The 18,702-nt window shown below is 53.8% G+C and overlaps 1 protein-coding gene across 1 annotated transcript in view; it reads left to right on the forward strand.

Moving 5' to 3' along the window:
- Positions 1-6,460: 6,460 nt before the first annotated feature.
- The window catches only part of LOC120924755 (myosin-IIIb-like), a 126,322-nt gene continuing 114,080 nt past the window's right edge, over positions 6,461-18,702 (forward strand). Inside the window, exons 1-2 of the mRNA XM_040335781.1 lie at positions 6,461-6,607; positions 7,175-7,240. Coding sequence (XP_040191715.1) covers positions 6,500-6,607; positions 7,175-7,240 — 174 coding nt within the window. The 5' untranslated portion in view covers positions 6,461-6,499. The remainder of the gene's footprint in view (positions 6,608-7,174; positions 7,241-18,702) is intronic.

The raw sequence follows: 18,702 nt of genomic DNA on the forward strand, positions 1-18,702 counted from the left end.
ATACATAGGTGGGAGGGGTATATACATAGGTGGGAGGAGTTATGGTCTCTCAGGTAGGTGGGAGGGGTATATACATAGGTGGGAGGAGTTATGGTCTCTCAGGTAGGTGGGAGGGGTATATACATAGGTGGGAGGAGTTATGGTCTCTCAGGTAGGTGGGAGGGGTATATACATAGGTGGGAGGAGTTATGGTCTCTCAGGTAGGTGGGAGGGGTATATACATAGGTGGGAGGAGTTATGGTCTCTCAGGTAGGTGGGGTGTATACATAGGTGGGAGGAGTTATGATCTCTCAGGTAGGTGGGAGGGGTATATACATAGGTGGGAGGGGTATATACATAGGTGGGAGGGGTATATACATAGGTGGGAGGAGTTATGGTCTCTCAGGTAGGTGGGAGGGGTATATACATAGGTGGGAGGAGTTATGATCTCTCAGGTAGGAGGGGTATATACATAGGTGGGAAGAGTTATGATCTCTCAGGTAGGAGGGGTGTATACATAAGTGGGAGGAGTTATTGTCTCAGGTAGGTGGGAGGGGTATATACATAGGTGGGAGGAGTTATGATCTCTCAGGTAGGAGGGGTATATACATAGGTGGGAGGAGTTATGGTCTCTCAGGTAGGTGGGGTGTATACATAGGTGGGAGGAGTTATGATCTCTCAGGTAGGTGGGAGGGGTATATACATAGGTGGGAGGGGTATATACATAGGTGGGAGGGGTATATACATAGGTGGGAGGAGTTATGGTCTCTCAGGTAGGTGGGAGGGGTATATACATAGGTGGGAGGAGTTATGATCTCTCAGGTAGGAGGGGTGTATACATAGGTGGGAGGAGTTATGATCTCTCAGGTAGGTGGGAGGGGTATATACATAGGTGGGAGGGGTATATACATAGGTGGGAGGGGTATATACATAGGTGGGAGGAGTTATGATCTCTCAGGTAGGTAGGAGGGGTATATACATAGATGGGAGGAGTTATGGTCTCAGGTAGGTAGGAGGGGTATATACATAGGTGGGAGGAGTTATGATCTCTCAGGTAGGTGGGAGGGTATATACATAGGTGGGAGGAGTTATGATCTCAGGTAGGTAGGAGGGGTATATACATAAGTGGGAGGAGTTATTGTCTCAGGTAGGTGGGAGGGGTATATACATAGGTGGGAGGAGTTATGATCTCTCAGGTAGGTGGGAGGGTATATACATAGGTGGGAGGAGTTATGATCTCAGGTAGGTGGGAGGGGTATATATACATAGGTGGGAGGAGTTATGATCTCTCAGGTAGGTGGGAGGGGTATATACATAGGTGGGAGGAGTTATGGTCTCAGGTAGGTAGGAGGGGTATATACATAGGTGGGAGGAGTTATGATCTCTCAGGTAGGTGGGAGGGGTATATATACATAGGTGGGAGGAGTTATGATCTCTCAGGTAGGTGGGAGGGATATATACATAGGTGGGAGGAGTTATGGTCTCAGGTAGGTAGGAGGGGTATATACATAAGTGGGAGGAGTTATAATCTCTCAGGTAGGTGGGAGGGTATATACATAGGTGGGAGGGGTATATACATAGGTGGGAGGAGTTATGATCGCTCAGGTAGGTAGGAGGGGTATATACATAAGTGGGAGGAGTTATGATCTCTCAGGTAGGTGGGAGGGGTATATACATAGGTGGGAGGGGTATATACATAGGTGGGAGGGGTATATACATAGGTGGGAGGAGTTATGATCTCTCAGGTAGGTAGGAGGGGTATATACATAGGTGGGAGGAGTTATGGTCTCAGGTAGGTGGGAGGGGTATATACATAGGTGGGAGGGGTATATACATAGGTGGGAGGAGTTATGATCTCTCAGGTAGGTGGGAGGGTATATACATAGGTGGGAGGAGTTATGATCTCTCAGGTAGGTAGGAGGGATATATACATAGGTGGGAGGAGTTATGGTCTCAGGTAGGTGGGAGGGGTATATACATAGGTGGGAGGAGTTATGATCTCTCAGGTAGGTGGGAGGGTATATACATAGGTGGGAGGAGTTATGATCTCAGGTAGGTAGGAGGGGTATATACATAAGTGGGAGGAGTTATAATCTCTCAGGTAGGTGGGAGGGTATATACATAGGTGGGAGGAGTTATGATCTCAGGTAGGTGGGAGGGGTATATACATAGGTGGGAGGAGTTATGGTCTCAGGTAGGTGGGAGGGGTATATACATAGGTGGGAGGAGTTATGATCTCTCAGGTAGGTGGGAGGGTATATACATAGGTGGGAGGAGTTATGATCTCAGGTAGGTAGGAGGGGTATATACATAAGTGGGAGGAGTTATAATCTCAGGTAGGTGGGAGGGTATATACATAGGTGGGAGGAGTTATGGTCTCAGGTAGGTGGGAGGGATATATACATAGGTGGGAGGAGTTATGGTCTCAGGTAGGTGGGAGGGTATATACATAGGTGGGAGGAGTTATGGTCTCAGGTAGGTGGGAGGGGTATATACATAGGTGGGAGGAGTTATGATCTCTCAGGTAGGTGGGAGGGGTATATACATAGGTGGGAGGAGTTATGATCTCAGGTAGGTAGGAGGGATATATACATAGGTGGGAGGAGTTATTGTCTCAGGTAGGTAGGAGGGGTATATACATAGGTGGGAGGAGTTATGATCTCAGGTAGGTGGGAGGGGTATATATACATAGGTGGGAGGAGTTATGATCTCTCAGGTAGGTGGGAGGGGTATATACATAGGTGGGAGGAGTTATGGTCTCAGGTAGGTAGGAGGGGTATATACATAGGTGGGAGGAGTTATGATCTCTCAGGTAGGTGGGAGGGGTATATATACATAGGTGGGAGGAGTTATGATCTCTCAGGTAGGTGGGAGGGATATATACATAGGTGGGAGGAGTTATGGTCTCAGGTAGGTGGGAGGGGTATATACATAGGTGGGAGGAGTTATGATCTCTCAGGTAGGTGGGAGGGTATATACATAGGTGGGAGGAGTTATGATCTCAAGTAGGTAGGAGGGGTATATACATAAGTGGGAGGAGTTATAATCTCTCAGGTAGGTGGGAGGGGTATATACATAGGTGGGAGGGGTATATACATAGGTGGGAGGGGTATATACATAGGTGGGAGGAGTTATGATCTCTCAGGTAGGTAGGAGGGATATATACATAGGTGGGAGGAGTTATGATCTCAGGTAGGTGGGAGGGGTATATATACATAGGTGGGAGGGGTATATACATAGGTGGGAGGGGTATATACATAGGTGGGAGGAGTTATGATCTCTCAGGTAGGTAGGAGGGATATATACATAGGTGGGAGGAGTTATGATCTCAGGTAGGTAGGAGGGGTATATACATAAGTGGGAGGAGTTATAATCTCTCAGGTAGGTGGGAGGGGTATATACATAGGTGGGAGGAGTTATGATCTCAGGTAGGTGGGAGGGGTATATACATAGGTGGGAGGAGTTATGGTCTCAGGTAGGTGGGAGGGGTATATACATAGGTGGGAGGAGTTATGATCTCTCAGGTAGGTGGGAGGGTATATACATAGGTGGGAGGAGTTATGATCTCAGGTAGGTAGGAGGGGTATATACATAAGTGGGAGGAGTTATAATCTCAGGTAGGTGGGAGGGTATATACATAGGTGGGAGGAGTTATGGTCTCAGGTAGGTGGGAGGGATATATACATAGGTGGGAGGAGTTATGGTCTCAGGTAGGTGGGAGGGTATATACATAGGTGGGAGGAGTTATGGTCTCAGGTAGGTGGGAGGGGTATATACATAGGTGGGAGGAGTTATGATCTCTCAGGTAGGTGGGAGGGTATATACATAGGTGGGAGGAGTTATGATCTCTCAGGTAGGTGGGAGGGGTATATACATAGGTGGGAGGAGTTATGATCTCAGGTAGGTAGGAGGGATATATACATAGGTGGGGGGAGTTATTGTCTCAGGTAGGTAGGAGGGGTATATACATAGGTGGGAGGAGTTATGATCTCAGGTAGGTGGGAGGGGTATATATACATAGGTGGGAGGAGTTATGATCTCTCAGGTAGGTGGGAGGGGTATATACATAGGTGGGAGGAGTTATGGTCTCAGGTAGGTAGGAGGGGTATATACATAGGTGGGAGGAGTTATGATCTCTCAGGTAGGTGGGAGGGGTATATATACATAGGTGGGAGGAGTTATGATCTCTCAGGTAGGTGGGAGGGATATATACATAGGTGGGAGGAGTTATGGTCTCAGGTAGGTGGGAGGGGTATATACATAGGTGGGAGGAGTTATGATCTCTCAGGTAGGTGGGAGGGGTATATATACATAGGTGGGAGGAGTTATGATCTCAGGTAGGTGGGAGGGATATATACATAGGTGGGAGGAGTTATGGTCTCAGGTAGGTAGGAGGGGTATATACATAGGTGGGAGGAGTTATGATCTCTCAGGTAGGTGGGAGGGGTATATATACATAGGTGGGAGGAGTTATGATCTCAGGTAGGTGGGAGGGATATATACATAGGTGGGAGGAGTTATGGTCTCAGGTAGGTGGGAGGGGTATATACATAGGTGGGAGGAGTTATGATCTCTCAGGTAGGTGGGAGGGTATATACATAGGTGGGAGGAGTTATGATCTCAGGTAGGTAGGAGGGGTATATACATAAGTGGGAGGAGTTATAATCTCTCAGGTAGGTGGGAGGGGTATATACATAGGTGGGAGGGGTATATACATAGGTGGGAGGGGTATATACATAGGTGGGAGGAGTTATGATCTCTCAGGTAGGTAGGAGGGATATATACATAGGTGGGAGGAGTTATGATTTCAGGTAGGTGGGAGGGGTATATATACATAGGTGGGAGGAGTTATGGTCTCAGGTAGGAGGGGTATATACATAGGTGGGAGGAGTTATGATCTCTCAGGTAGGTGGGAGGGGTATATATACATAGGTGGGAGGAGTTATGATCTCTCAGGTAGGTAGGAGGGATATATACATAGGTGGGAGGAGTTATGGTCTCAGGTAGGTGGGAGGGGTATATACATAGGTGGGAGGAGTTATGATCTCTCAGGTAGGTGGGAGGGTATATACATAGGTGGGAGGAGTTATGATCTCAGGTAGGTAGGAGGGGTATATACATAAGTGGGAGGAGTTATAATCTCTCAGGTAGGTAGGAGGGGTATATACATAAGTGGGAGGAGTTATGGTCTCAGGTAGGTGGGAGGGGTATATACATAGGTGGGAGGAGTTATGATCTCAGGTAGGTGGGAGGGGTATATACATAGGTGGGAGGAGTTATGATCTCTCAGGTAGGTGGGAGGGGTATATACATAGGTGGGAGGAGTTATAATCTCTCAGGTAGGTGGGAGGAGTATATATACATAGGTGGGAGGAGTTACGGTCTCTGGTAGGGGGGATGGGTATATATATATAGGTGGGAGGTGTTATGGTCTCAGGTAGGGGGGAGGAGTCTCTCTCAGGTAGGGGGGAGGAGTCTCTCTCAGGTAGGTGGGAGGAGTCTCTCTCAGGTAGGTGGGAGGAGTCTCTCTCAGGTAGGGGGGAGGAGTCTCTCTCAGGTAGGTGGGAGGAGTCTCTCTCAGGTAGGTGGGAGAAATTATGATCTCTCCGGTAGGGGGGAGGAGTCTCTCAGGTAGGTGGGAGGGATATATATATATATATAGGTGGGAGGAGTTACGGTCTCCGGTAGGGGGAGGAGTCTCTCTCGGGTGTCGGATTATTATTCTCGCATTGGATATAATGAGAAAAGTTGGGAAGATGTCTCCGCCCACTCTCCTCCAATCACAGCCCCGGGGGGAGGAGAGTTCCGGAGATATCTCGGTGGGCGGAGTGTCGGGGGGCGGGGCGGTGTTCCGGAGATATCTCGGTGGGCGGAGTGAGATGACGCGGTGTCAGGGGCGGGGCGGTATTCCGGAGATATCTCGGTGGGCGGAGTGTCGGGGGCGGGGCGGTATTCCGGAGATATCTCGGTGGGCGGAGTGAGATGACGCGGTGTCAGGGGCGGGGCGGTATTCCGGAGATATCTCGGTAGGCGGAGTGAGATGACGCGGTGTCGGGGGGCGGGGCGGTATTCCGGAGATATCTCGGTGGGCGGAGTGTCGGGGGGCGGGGCGGTGTTCCGGAGATATCTCGGTGGGCGGAGTGTCGGGGGGCGGGGCGGTGTTCCGGAGATATCTCGGTGGGCGGAGTGTCGGGGGCGGGGCGGTATTCCGGAGATATCTCGGTGGGCGGAGTGTCGGGGGCGGGGCGGTATTCCGGAGATATCTCGGTAGGCGGAGTGAGATGACGCGGTGTCGGGGGGCGGGGCGGTATTCCGGAGATATCTCGGTGGGCGGAGTGTCGGGGGGCGGGGCGGTGTTCCGGAGATATCTCGGTGGGCGGAGTGTCGGGGGGCGGGGCGGTGTTCCGGAGATATCTCGGTGGGCGGAGTGTCGGGGGCGGGGCGGTATTCCGGAGATATCTCGGTGGGCGGAGTGTCGGGGGCGGGGCGGTATTCCGGAGATACACGAGGTTGGGATCGGATGGAGTCGGAAGGGAGCGGATCGGACGATGCGGCGCAAATCAGCGACCTGTCCGAGGAGAGATTGCTGACCGTCCTGAGGGGGCGGGACTCCGAGGGGCGGATCTATGTGAGTGCCGGACCACCCCCTACCGACCCCCCCCCCCAACTACCTGAGTGACTCCTCCCCCTCCCTCCTCTGTGATTGGAGGAGAATGTATGAAGGTCACAGGACCTCCTCCGTAATTATTATTATTATTAGAGGGAGGAGCCAATCTACATAGTGGGGGCGGGGGATTGGTGATGGGGAATGTGACAGGTGACATGTGATGTTTGATGGGGACAGGTGACATGTGACTAGAGTTGCCACCTCATCCCTGTAAAACAGAACACATAGGAATTACACGGTTCTGAGGCTGATTTAATTTAGATAAGGCTCCACTTCAGTTCAATTACCACCTTAATGAGCCCCAGAACCTGTGTAATTCCTATGTGTTCTGTTTTACAGGGATGAGGTGGCAACCCTAAGTGTGACGGGACGGTTGATGGGAACTTGTGACATGGGACATGATGGGTGACAATTTGATGTGACGGGTGACATGTGATGGTGACGGGTGACGGGTGATTGTGACATGGGACATAATGGGTGACGGGTGATGGTGACGTTGTCCTCTCTCTCTCTCTCTCTCTCTGACAGACGTATATCGGAGATCTCCTGATTGCGGTGAATCCTCTGAGAGATCTTCCCATCTATGGAGCCGAGGTGATTATCTGATTATCTCTGAAATCCCCCTCCCCCCCAATATTCACCATGGAGATCCCCCCCCAATATTCACCATGGAGATCCCCTCCCCCCCAATATTCACCATGGAGATCCCCCCCAATATTCACCATGGAGATCCCCCCCCCAATATTCACCATGGAGATCCCCTTCCCCCAATATTCACCATGGAGATCCCCCTCCCCCCAATATTCACCATGGAGATCCCCCCCCCAATATTCACCATGGAGATCCCCCTCCCCCCAATATTCACCATGGAGATCCCCCCCCCAATATTCACCATGGAGATCCCCTTCCCCCCCAATATTCACCATGGAGATCCCCTTCCCCCAATATTCACCATGGAGATCCCCCTCCCCCCAATATTCACCATGGAGATCCCCCCCCCCAATATTCACCATGGAGATCCCCCTCCCCCCAATATTCACCATGGAGATCCCCCCCCCAATATTCACCATGGAGATCCCCTTCCCCCCCAATATTCACCATGGAGATCCCCCTCCCCCCAATATTCACCATGGAGATCCCCCCCCCCAATATTCACCATGGAGATCCCCTCCCCCCCAATATTTACCATGGAGATCCCCCCCCCAATATTTACCATGGAGATCCCCCTCCCCCCCCAATATTCACCATGAAGATCCCCCTCCCCCAATATTCACTATGGAGATCCCCCTCCCCCAGTGATCCGGGTTCCCCCCACATGTGGATTTGGTTCTCAGGGATCTTCCTCTCCAACTCGGATTGAGAATTGAGGGTCTCATCTGGTTTCCCCCTCAGATAATCACAACATACAGATATACAATGTTCTCATCACTCACATCGGGGGACTTCACCTCACCTACTATGGAACTATAGAGAACCCTTTCCCCGTAGGGAACCCTTTCTGGTGGCCTTTCCCCGTAGGGAACCCTTCCTGGTGGCCTTTCCCCGTAGGGAACCCTTTCTGGTGGCCTTTCCCCTTAGAGAACCCTTTCTGCTGGCCTTTCTGTTGGCCTTTCCCCTTGGGGAACCCTTTCTGGTGGTCTTTCCCCGTAGAGAGTCCTTTCTGGTGGTCTTTCCCCGTAGAGAACCCTTTCTGGTGGTCTTTCCCCGTAGGGAACCCTTTCTGGTGGCCTTTCCCCGTAGGGAACCCTTTCTGGTGGCCTTTCCCCGTAGGGAACCCTTTCTGGTGGCCTTTCCCCGTAGGGAACCCTTTCTGGTGGCCTTTCCCCGTAGGGAACCCTTTCTGGTGGCCTTTCCCCGTAGGGAACCCTTTCTGGTGGCCTTTCCCCTTAGAGAACCCTTTCAGCTGGCCTTTCTGGTGGCCTTTCCCCTTGGGGAACCCTTTCTGGTGGTCTTTCCCCGTAGAGAGTCCTTTCTGGTGGTCTTTCCCCGTAGGGAACCCTTTCTGGTGGTCTTTCCCCGTAGGGAACCCTTTCTGATGGCCTTTCCCCATAGAGAGTCCTTTCTGGTGGCCTTTCCCCATAGAGAGTCCTTTCTGGTGGCCTTTCCCCATAGAGAGTCCTTTCTGGTGGCCTTTCCCCGTAGGGAGTCCTTTCTGGTGGCCTTTCCCCATAGGGAACCCTTTCTGGTGGCCTTTCCCCGTAGGGAACCCTTTCTGGTGGTCTTTCCACATAGGGAACCCTTTCTGGTGGCCTTTCCCCATGGGGAACCCTTTCTGGTGGCCTTTCCCCATGGGGAACCCTTTCTGGTGGCCTTTCGCCGTAGGGAACCCTTTCTGGTGGCCTTTCCCCGTAGGGAACCCTTTCTGGTGGCCTTTCCCCGTAGGGAACCCTTTCTTGTGGCCTTTCCCCGTAGAAAGTCCTTTCTGGTGGCCTTTCCCCATAGAGAACCCTTTCTGGTGGCCTTTCCCCATAGAGAACCCTTTCTGGTGGTCTTTCCCCGTAGAAAGTCCTTTCTGGTGGCCTTTCCCCGTAGAGAACCCTTTCTGGTGGCCTTTCCCCATAGAGTGTCCTTTCTGGTGGCCTTTCCCCGTAGAGAGTCCTTTCTGGTGGCCTTTCCCCGTAGGGAACCCTTTCTGGCGGCCTTTCCCCGTAGGGAACCCTTTCTGGTGGCCTTTCCCCATGGGGAACCCTTTCTGGTGGCCTTTCCCCATGGGGAACCCTTTCTGGTGGCCTTTCCCCATGGGGAACCCTTTCTGGTGGCCTTTCCCCATAGGGAACCCTTTCTGGTGGTTTTTCCCCGTAGGGAAATCTTTCGGGTGGCCTTTCCCCGTAGGGAACTCTTTCTGGTGGCCTTTCCCCTTAGGGAACCCTTTCTGGTGGCCTTTCCCCGTAGGGAATTCTTTCTGGTGGCCTTTCCCCGTAGGGAACCCTTTCTGGTGGCCTTTCCCCGTGGGGAACCCTTTTTGGTGGCATTTCCCCGTAGAGAACCCTTTCTGGTGGCCTTTCCCCGTAGGGAACCCTTTCTGGTGGCCTTTCCCCGTAGGGAACCCTTTCTGGTGGTCTTTCCACATAGGGAACCCTTTCTGGTGGCCTTTCCCCATGGGGAACCCTTTCTGGTGGCCTTTCCCCATGGGGAACCCTTTCTGGTGGTCTTTCCCCGTAGAGAACCCTTTCTGGTGGCCTTTCCCCATAGAGAACCCTTTCTGGTGGTCTTTCCCCGTAGAAAGTCCTTTCTGGTGGCCTTTCCCCGTAGAGAACCCTTTCTGGTGGCCTTTCCCCATAGAGTGTCCTTTCTGGTGGCCTTTCCCCGTAGAGAGTCCTTTCTGGTGGCCTTTCCCCGTAGGGAACCCTTTCTGGCGGCCTTTCCCCGTAGGGAACCCTTTCTGGTGGCCTTTCCCCATAGGGAACCCTTTCTGGTGGCCTTTCCCCATAGAGAGTCCTATCTGGTGGCCTTTCCCCATAGAGAGTCCTTTCTGGTGGCCTTTCCCCGTAGGGAATGCTTTCTGGTGGCCTTTCTTCATAGGGAACCCTTTCTGGTGGTCTTTCCCCGTAGGGAACCCTTTCTGTTGGCTTTTCCCCGTAGGGAACCCTTTCTGGTGGCCTTTCCCCATAGAGAGTCCTTTCTGGCGGCCTTTCCCCGTAGGGAACCCTTTCTGGTGGCCTTTCCCCGTAGGGAACCCTTTCTGGTGGCCTTTCCCCATAGAGAGTCCTTTCTGGTGGCCTTTCCCCATGGGGAACCCTTTCTGGTGGCCTTTCCCCATGGGGAACCCTTTCTGGTGGTCTTTCCCCGTAGAGAACCCTTTCTGGTGGCCTTTCCCCATAGAGAACCCTTTCTGGTGGTCTTTCCCCGTAGAAAGTCCTTTCTGGTGGCCTTTCCCCGTAGAGAACCCTTTCTGGTGGCCTTTCCCCATAGAGTGTCCTTTCTGGTGGCCTTTCCCCGTAGAGAGTCCTTTCTGGTGGCCTTTCCCCGTAGGGAACCCTTTCTGGCGGCCTTTCCCCGTAGGGAACCCTTTCTGGTGGTCTTTCCACATAGGGAACCCTTTCTGGTGGCCTTTCCCCATGGGGAACCCTTTCTGGTGGCCTTTCCCCATAGGGAACCCTTTCTGGTGGTTTTTCCCCGTAGGGAAATCTTTCGGGTGGCATTTCCCCGTAGAGAACCCTTTCTGGTGGCCTTTCCCCGTAGGGAACCCTTTCTGGTGGCCTTTCCCCGTAGGGAACCCTTTCTGGTGGTCTTTCCACATAGGGAACCCTTTCTGGTGGCCTTTCCCCATGGGGAACCCTTTCTGGTGGCCTTTCCCCATAGAGAACCCTTTCTGGTGGCCTTTCCCCATAGAGAACCCTTTCTGGTGGTCTTTCCCCGTAGAAAGTCCTTTCTGGTGGCCTTTCCCCATAGAGAACCCTTTCTGGTGGCCTTTGCCCGTAGGGAACCCTTTCTGGTGGTTTTTCCCCGTAGAGAACCCTTTCTGGTGGCCTTTCCCCATAGGGAACCCTTTCTGGTGGCCTTTCCCCATAGAGAGTCCTATCTGGTGGCCTTTCCCCATAGAGAGTCCTATCTGGTGGCCTTTCCCCATAGAGAGTCCTTTCTGGTGGCCTTTCCCCGTAGGGAACGCTTTCTGGTGGCCTTTCTTCATAGGGAACCCTTTCTGGTGGTCTTTCCCCGTAGGGAACCCTTTCTGTTGGCTTTTCCACATAGGGAACCCTTTCTGGTGGCCTTTCCCCATGGGGAACCCTTTCTGGTGGCCTTTCCCTGTAGGGAACCCTTTCTGGTGGCCTTTCCCCGTAGGGAACCCTTTCTTGTGGCCTTTCCCCGTAGAAAGTCCTTTCTGGTGGCCTTTCCCCATAGAGAAGCCTTTCTGGTGGCCTTTCCCCATAGAGAACCCTTTCTGGTGGTCTTTCCCCGTAGAAAGTCCTTTCTGGTGGCCTTTCCCCGTAGAGAACCCTTTCTGGTGGCCTTTCCCCATAGAGAACCCTTTCTGGTGGCCTTTCCCCATAGAGAACCCTTTCTGGTGGCCTTTCCCCATAGAGTGTCCTTTCTGGCGGCCTTTCCCCGTAGGGAACCCTTTCTGGCGGCCTTTCCCCGTATGGAACCCTTTCTGGCGGCCTTTCCCCGTAGGGAACCCTTTCTGGTGGCCTTTCCCCATAGGGAACCCTTTCTGGTGGCCTTTCCCCGTAGAGAACCCTTTCTGGTGGTCTTTCCCCGTAGAGAACCCTTTCTGGTGGTCTTTCCCCGTAGAGAACCCTTTCTGGTGGTCTTTCCCCGTAGAGAACCCTTTCTGGTGTTTTTTCCCCGTAGGGAACCCTTTCTGGTGTTTTTTCCCCGTGGGGAACCCTTTCTGTTGGCTTTTCCACATAGGGAACCCTTTCTGGTGGCCTTTCCCCATGGGGAACCCTTTCTGGTGGCCTTTCCCTGTAGGGAACCCTTTCTGGTGGCCTTTCCCCGTAAGGAACCCTTTCTTGTGGCCTTTCCCCGTAGAAAGTCCTTTCTGGTGGCCTTTCCCCATAGAGAACCCTTTCTGGTGGCCTTTCCCCATAGAGAACCCTTTCTGGTGGTCTTTCCCCGTAGAAAGTCCTTTCTGGTGGCCTTTCCCCGTAGAGAACCCTTTCTGGTGGCCTTTCCCCATAGAGAACCCTTTCTGGTGGCCTTTCCCCATAGAGAACCCTTTCTGGTGGCCTTTCCCCATAGAGTGTCCTTTCTGGCGGCCTTTCCCCGTAGGGAACCCTTTCTGGCGGCCTTTCCCCGTAGGGAACCCTTTCTGGCGGCCTTTCCCCGTAGGGAACCCTTTCTGGAGGCCTTTCCCCATAGGGAACCCTTTCGGGTGGCATTTCCCCGTAGAGAACCCTTTCTGGTGGTCTTTCCCCGTAGAGAACCCTTTCTGGTGGTCTTTCCCCGTAGAGAACCCTTTCTGGTGGTCTTTCCCCGTAGAGAACCCTTTCTGGTGTTTTTTCCCCGTAGGGAACCCTTTCTGGTGTTTTTTCCCCGTGGGGAACTCTTTCTGGTGGCCTTTCCCCGTAGGGAACCCTTTCTAGCTGCCTTTCCCCGTAGAAAGTCCTTTCTGGTGGCCTTTCCCCGTAGGGAACCCTTTCTGGTGGCCTTTCCCCGTAGGGAACCCTTTCTGGTGGCCTTTCCCCGTGGGGAACCCTTTCTGGTGGCCTTTCCCCATAGAGAACCCTTTCTGGTGGCCTTTGCCCATAGGGAACCCTTTCTGGTGGTCTTTCCCCGTAGAGAACCCTTTCTGGTGGTCTTTCCCCGTAGAGAACCCTTTCTGGTGGTCTTTCCCCGTAGAGAACCCTTTCTGGTGTTTTTTCCCCGTAGGGAACCCTTTCTGGTGTTTTTTCCCCGTGGGGAACTCTTTCTGGTGGCCTTTCCCCGTAGGGAACCCTTTCTAGCTGCCTTTCCCCGTAGAAAGTCCTTTCTGGTGGCCTTTCCCCGTAGGGAACCCTTTCTGGTGGCCTTTCCCCGTAGGGAACCCTTTCTGGTGGCCTTTCCCCGTGGGGAACCCTTTCTGGTGGCCTTTCCCCATAGAGAACCCTTTCTGGTGGCCTTTGCCCATAGGGAACCCTTTCTGGTGGTTTTTCCCCGTAGAGAACCCTTTCTGGCGGCCTTTCCCCGTAGGGAACCCTTTCTGGTGGTCTTTCCACATAGGGAACCCTTTCTGGTGGCCTTTCCCCATAGGGAACCCTTTCTGGTGGCCTTTCCCCATAGAGAGTCCTATCTGGTGGCCTTTCCCCATAGAGAGTCCTTTCTGGTGGCCTTTCCCCGTAGGGAATGCTTTCTGGTGGCCTTTCTTCATAGGGAACCCTTTCTGGTGGTCTTTCCCCGTAGGGAACCCTTTCTGTTGGCTTTTCCCCGTAGGGAACCCTTTCTGGTGGCCTTTCCCCATAGAGAGTCCTTTCTGGTGGCCTTTCCCCGTAGGGAACGCTTTCTGGTGGCCTTTCCCCGTGGGGAACCCTTTCTGGTTGTCTTTGCCTGTAGGGAACCCTTTCTGGTGGTTTTTCCCCGTAGAGAACCCTTTCTGGTGGCCTTTCCCCATAGAGAGTCCTATCTGGTGGCCTTTCCCCATAGAGAGTCCTATCTGGTGGCCTTTCCCCATAGAGAGTCCTATCTGGTGGCCTTTCCCCATAGAGAGTCCTTTCTGGTGGCCTTTCCCCGTAGAGAGTCCTTTCTGGTGGCCTTTCCCCGTAGAGAGTCCTTTCTGGTGGCCTTTCCCCGTAGAGAGTCCTTTCTGGTGGCCTTTCCCCGTAGGGAACCCTTTCTGGGTTTTTTTCCCCGTAGGGAACCCTTTCTGGTGTTTTTTCCCCGTAGGGAACCCTTTCTGGTGGCCTTTCCCCGTAGGGAACCCTTTCTGGTTGTCTTTGCCTGTAGGGAACCCTTTCTGGTGGTTTTTCCCCGTAGAGAACCCTTTCTGGTGGCCTTTCCCCATAGAGAGTCCTATCTGGTGGCCTTTCCCCATAGAGAGTCCTATCTGGTGGCCTTTCCCCATAGAGAGTCCTATCTGGTGGCCTTTCCCCATAGAGAGTCCTTTCTGGTGGCCTTTCCCCGTAGAGAGTCCTTTCTGGTGGCCTTTCCCCATAGAGAGTCCTATCTGGTGGCCTTTCCCCATAGAGAGTCCTATCTGGTGGCCTTTCTCCGTAGAGAGTCCTTTCTGGTGGCCTTTCCCCGTAGAGAGTCCTTTCTGGTGGCCTTTCCCCGTAGAGAGTCCTTTCTGGTGGCCTTTCCCCGTAGAGAGTCCTTTCTGGTGGCCTTTCCCCGTAGGGAACCCTTTCTGGGTTTTTTTCCCCGTAGGGAACCCTTTCTGGTGTTTTTTCCCCGTAGGGAACCCTTTCTGGTGGCCTTTCCCCGTAGGGAACCCTTTCTGGTGGCCTTTCCCCGTGGGGAACCCTTTCTGGTGGCCTTTCCCCGTGGGGAACCCTTTCTGGTGGCCTTTCCCTGTGGGGAACCCTTTCTGGTGGCCTTTCCCCGTGGGGAACCCTTTCTGGTGGCCTTTCCCCATGGGGAACCCTTTCTGGTGGCCTTTCCCCATGGGGAACCCTTTCTGGTGGCCTTTCCCCGTAGAGAACCCTTTCTGGTGGCCTTTTCCCGTAGGGAACCCTTTCTGGTGGCCTTTTCCCGTAGGGAACCCTTTCTGGTGGCCTTTCCCCGTAGAGAACCCTTTCTGGTGGCCTTTCCCCGTAGGGAACCCTTTCTGGTGGCCTTTGCCCGTGGGGAACCCTTTCTGGTGGTCTTTCCCCGTAGGGAACCCTTTCTGGTGGCCTTTCCCCGTAGGGAACCCTTTCTGGTGGCCTTTCCCCGTAGAGAACCCTTTCTGGTGGCCTTTCCCCGTAGAGAACCCTTTCTGGTGGCCTTTGCCCGTGGGGAACCTTTTCTGGTGGTCTTTCCCCGTAGGGAACCCTTTCCCCGTAGGGAACCCTTTCTGGTGGCCTTTCCCCGTAGGGAACCCTTTCTGGTGGCCTTTCCCCGTGGGGAACCCTTTCTGGTGTCCTTTCCCCGTAGGGAACCCTTTCTGGTGGCCTTTCCCCGTAGGGAACCCTTTCTGGTGGCCTTTCCCCGTGGGGAACCCTTCTGGTGGCCTTTCCCCGTGGGGAACCCTTTCTGGTGTCCTTTCCCCGTAGAGAACCCTTTCTGGTGTCCTTTCCCCGTAGAGAACCCTTTCTGGTGGCCTTTCCCCGTAGAGAACCCTTTCTGGTGGCCTTTCCCCGTAGGGAACCCTTTCTGTTGGCCTTTCCCCGTAGGGAACCCTTTCTGGTGGCCTTTCCCTGTAGGGAACTCTTTCTGGTGGCCTTTCCCTGTAGGGAACCCTTTCTGGTGGTTTTCCCCCGTAGAGAACCCTTTCTGGTGGCCTTTTCCCGTAGGGAACCCTTTCTGGTGGCCTTTCCCCGTAGAGAACCCTTTCTGGTGGCCTTTCCCCGTAGAGAACCCTTTCTGGTGGCCTTTCCCCGTAGAGAACCCTTTCTGGTGGCCTTTCCCCATGGGGAACCCTTTCTGGTGGCCTTTCCCCGTAGAGAACCCTTTCTGGTGGCCTTTCCCCGTGGGGAACCCTTTTTCTGGTGGCCTTTCCCCGTGGGGAACCCTTTTTCTGGTGGCCTTTCCCCGTGGGGAACCCTTTCTGGTGGTCTTTCCCCGTAGGGAACCCTTTCTGGTGGCCTTTCCCCGTAGGGAACCCTTTCTGGTGGCCTTTCCCCGTAGAGAACCCTTTCTGGTGGCCTTTCCCCGTAGAGAACCCTTTCTGGTGGCCTTTCCCCGTGGGGAACCCTTTCTGGTGGTCTTTCCCCGTAGAGAACCCTTTCTGGTGGCCTTTTCCCGTAGGGAACCCTTTCTGGTGGCCTTTCCCCGTAGAGAACCCTTTCTGGTGGCCTTTCCCCGTAGAGAACCCTTTCTGGTGGCCTTTCCCCGTGGGGAACCCTTTCTGGTGGCCTTTCCCCGTGGGGAACCCTTTCTGGTGGTCTTTCCCCGTAGAGAACCCTTTCTGGTGGCCTTTTCCCGTAGGGAACCCTTTCTGGTGGCCTTTCCCCGTAGAGAACCCTTTCTGGTGGCCTTTCCCCGTAGAGAACCCTTTCTGGTGGCCTTTCCCCGTAGAGAACCCTTTCTGGTGGCCTTTCCCCGTGGGGAACCCTTTCTGGTGGCCTTTCCCCGTAGAGAACCCTTTCTGGTGGCCTTTCCCCGTGGGGAACCCTTTTTCTGGTGGCCTTTCCCCGTGGGGAACCCTTTCTGGTGGCCTTTCCCCGTGGGGAACCCTTTCTGGTGGTCTTTCCCCGTAGGGAACCCTTTCTGGTGGCCTTTCCCCGTAGGGAACCCTTTTTCTGGTGGCCTTTCCCCGTGGGGAACCCTTTTTCTGGTGGCCTTTCCCCGTGGGGAACCCTTTTTCTGGTGGCCTTTCCCCGTGGGGAACCCTTTTTCTGGTGGCCTTTCCCCGTGGGGAACCCTTTTTCTGGCGGCCTTTCCCCGTGGGGAACCCTTTTTCTGGCCTTTCCCCGTAGGGAACCCTTTCTGGTGGCCTTTCCCCGTGGGGAACCCTTTTTGGTGGCCTTTCCCCGTAGAGAACCCTTTTTGGTGGCCTTTCCCCGTAGGGAACCCTTTTTCTGGTGGCCTTTCCCCGTAGGGAACCCTTTCTGTTGGCCTTTCCCCGTAGAGAACCCTTTTCTGGTGGTCTTTCCCCTTGGAGAACCCTTTCTGGTGGCCTTTCCCCGTAGAGAACCCTTTTCTGGTGGCCTTTCCCCGTAGAGAACCCTTTCTGGTGGCCTTTCCCCGTAGGGAACCCTTTCTGGTGGCCTTTCCCCGTAGAGAACCCTTTCTGGTGGCCTTTCCCCGTAGGGAACCCTTTCTGGTGGCCTTTCCCCGTAGGGAACCCTTTCTGGTGGCCTTTCCCCGTAGAGAACCCTTTCTGGTGGCCTTTCCCCGTAGGGAACCCTTTCTGGTGGCCTTTCCCCATAGAGGACCCTTTCTGGTGGCCTTTCCCCGTAGGGAACCCTTTCTGGTGGCCTTTCCCCGTAGAGAACCCTTTCTGGTGGCCTTTCCCCTTAGAGAACCCTTTCTGGTGGCCTTTCCCCGTAGAGAACTCTTTCTGGTGGCCTTTCCCTGTAGGGAACCCTTTCTGGTGGCCTTTCCCCGTAGGGAACCCTTTCTGGTGGCCTTTCCACGTAGGGAACCCTTTCTGGTGGCCTTTCCACGTAGGGAACCCTTTCTGGTGGCCTTTCCCCTTAGGGAACCCTTTCTGGTGGCCTTTCCCTGTAGAGAACCCTTTCTGGTGGTCTTTCCCCGTAGGGAACCCTTTCTGGTGGCCTTTCCCCATAGAGAACCCTTTCTGGTGGCCTTTCCCCGTGGGGAACCCTTTCTGGTGGCCTTTCCCCGTAGAGAACCCTTTCTGGTGGCCTTTCCCCGTAGAGAGTCCTTTCTGGTGGCCTTTCCCCGTAGAGAACCCTTTCTGGTGGCCATCTCAGGTCTGGGTCACACCTCACTCCAGTCCATTTCCATGTTTTCCTATGGGGTTCACATCCAGGATTTCTTTTCATCTGCTGCGTATTTGGAAAGGGGCGGGGACTTGGAGAAGCTGCAGAAAAGCGTGGAATGTGTTTTGTAATCTGCCCGGCAACAATATGGCCAAAGAAAAATAAAATGCAAATCACAACAAAAAAAACTTTATTAAGGTTATTAATGGAAACAATTCTGAGAATAATGGCTGGTTGTAGTCCGGAGTCTCCCCTGATGGACTTCTGTGGTCTCCTCATGGATGTAGATCAGCATGTGTGGGGGAGGAGATTTGTAGATCGGTGTGCACACAGATGGAGGGTCGGTCTGCGTGTATTGGGGGGGATTGTAGATTGGTGTGTCTGGGGGGGGGGGGTTGTAGATTGTTGGGGGGGGGATTTATAGATTTGTGTGTCTGGGGAGGGGGGTGTAGATGGTGGGGGAGGAGATTTGTACATCAGTGTACACCCAGATGGAGGGTCGGTCTGCGTGTATTGGGGGTGGGAGGATTGTAGATTGGTGTGTCTGGGGAGGGGGTTGTAGATTGTTGGGGGGATTTGTAGATTTGTGTGTCTGGGGAGGGGGGATTGTAGATGGTGGGGGAGGAGATTTGTAGATCGGTGTACACTCAGATGGGTCGGTCTGTGTGTATTGGGGGGAGGGGATTATAGATCGGTGTGTTTGGGGGAGGGGATTGTAGATTCGTGAAGCAGGATTGGGCAGAATTCGATGTTTGGCTCCAGCAGATCGATTCTCTTGAACGGGATTGTTGGAAAATGTTCATTTGCTCAGCAGCCAATCAGAGTCCAGCTGTCAGAATATGGGTGGGATCCCTCTGGGGGATAAGAAGGTTGGGGGTCTTAGAGCAGCAATGGGGCCCTGGAAATGAAGGGTCCCTTTGGCTCCCAGGATGCATGGCTTACTGGGGTTTGATACATGGAGGCTCCTGGGGCCCCAGAGCCCATCTTGTGGCAGAATAGGACGTGGCTGGGGCCCTGGGGCCAGGGGATGGTTGGTGATGTGGCTGGGGCCCCTGGGGCCAGGGGATGGTTGGTGATGTGGCTGGGGCCCCTGGGGGCGGGGGATGGTTGGTG

This window comes from Rana temporaria, chromosome 1, assembly GCF_905171775.1.
Source record: "Rana temporaria chromosome 1, aRanTem1.1, whole genome shotgun sequence".
In the NCBI taxonomy this organism is placed as follows: domain Eukaryota; kingdom Metazoa; phylum Chordata; class Amphibia; order Anura; family Ranidae; genus Rana; species Rana temporaria.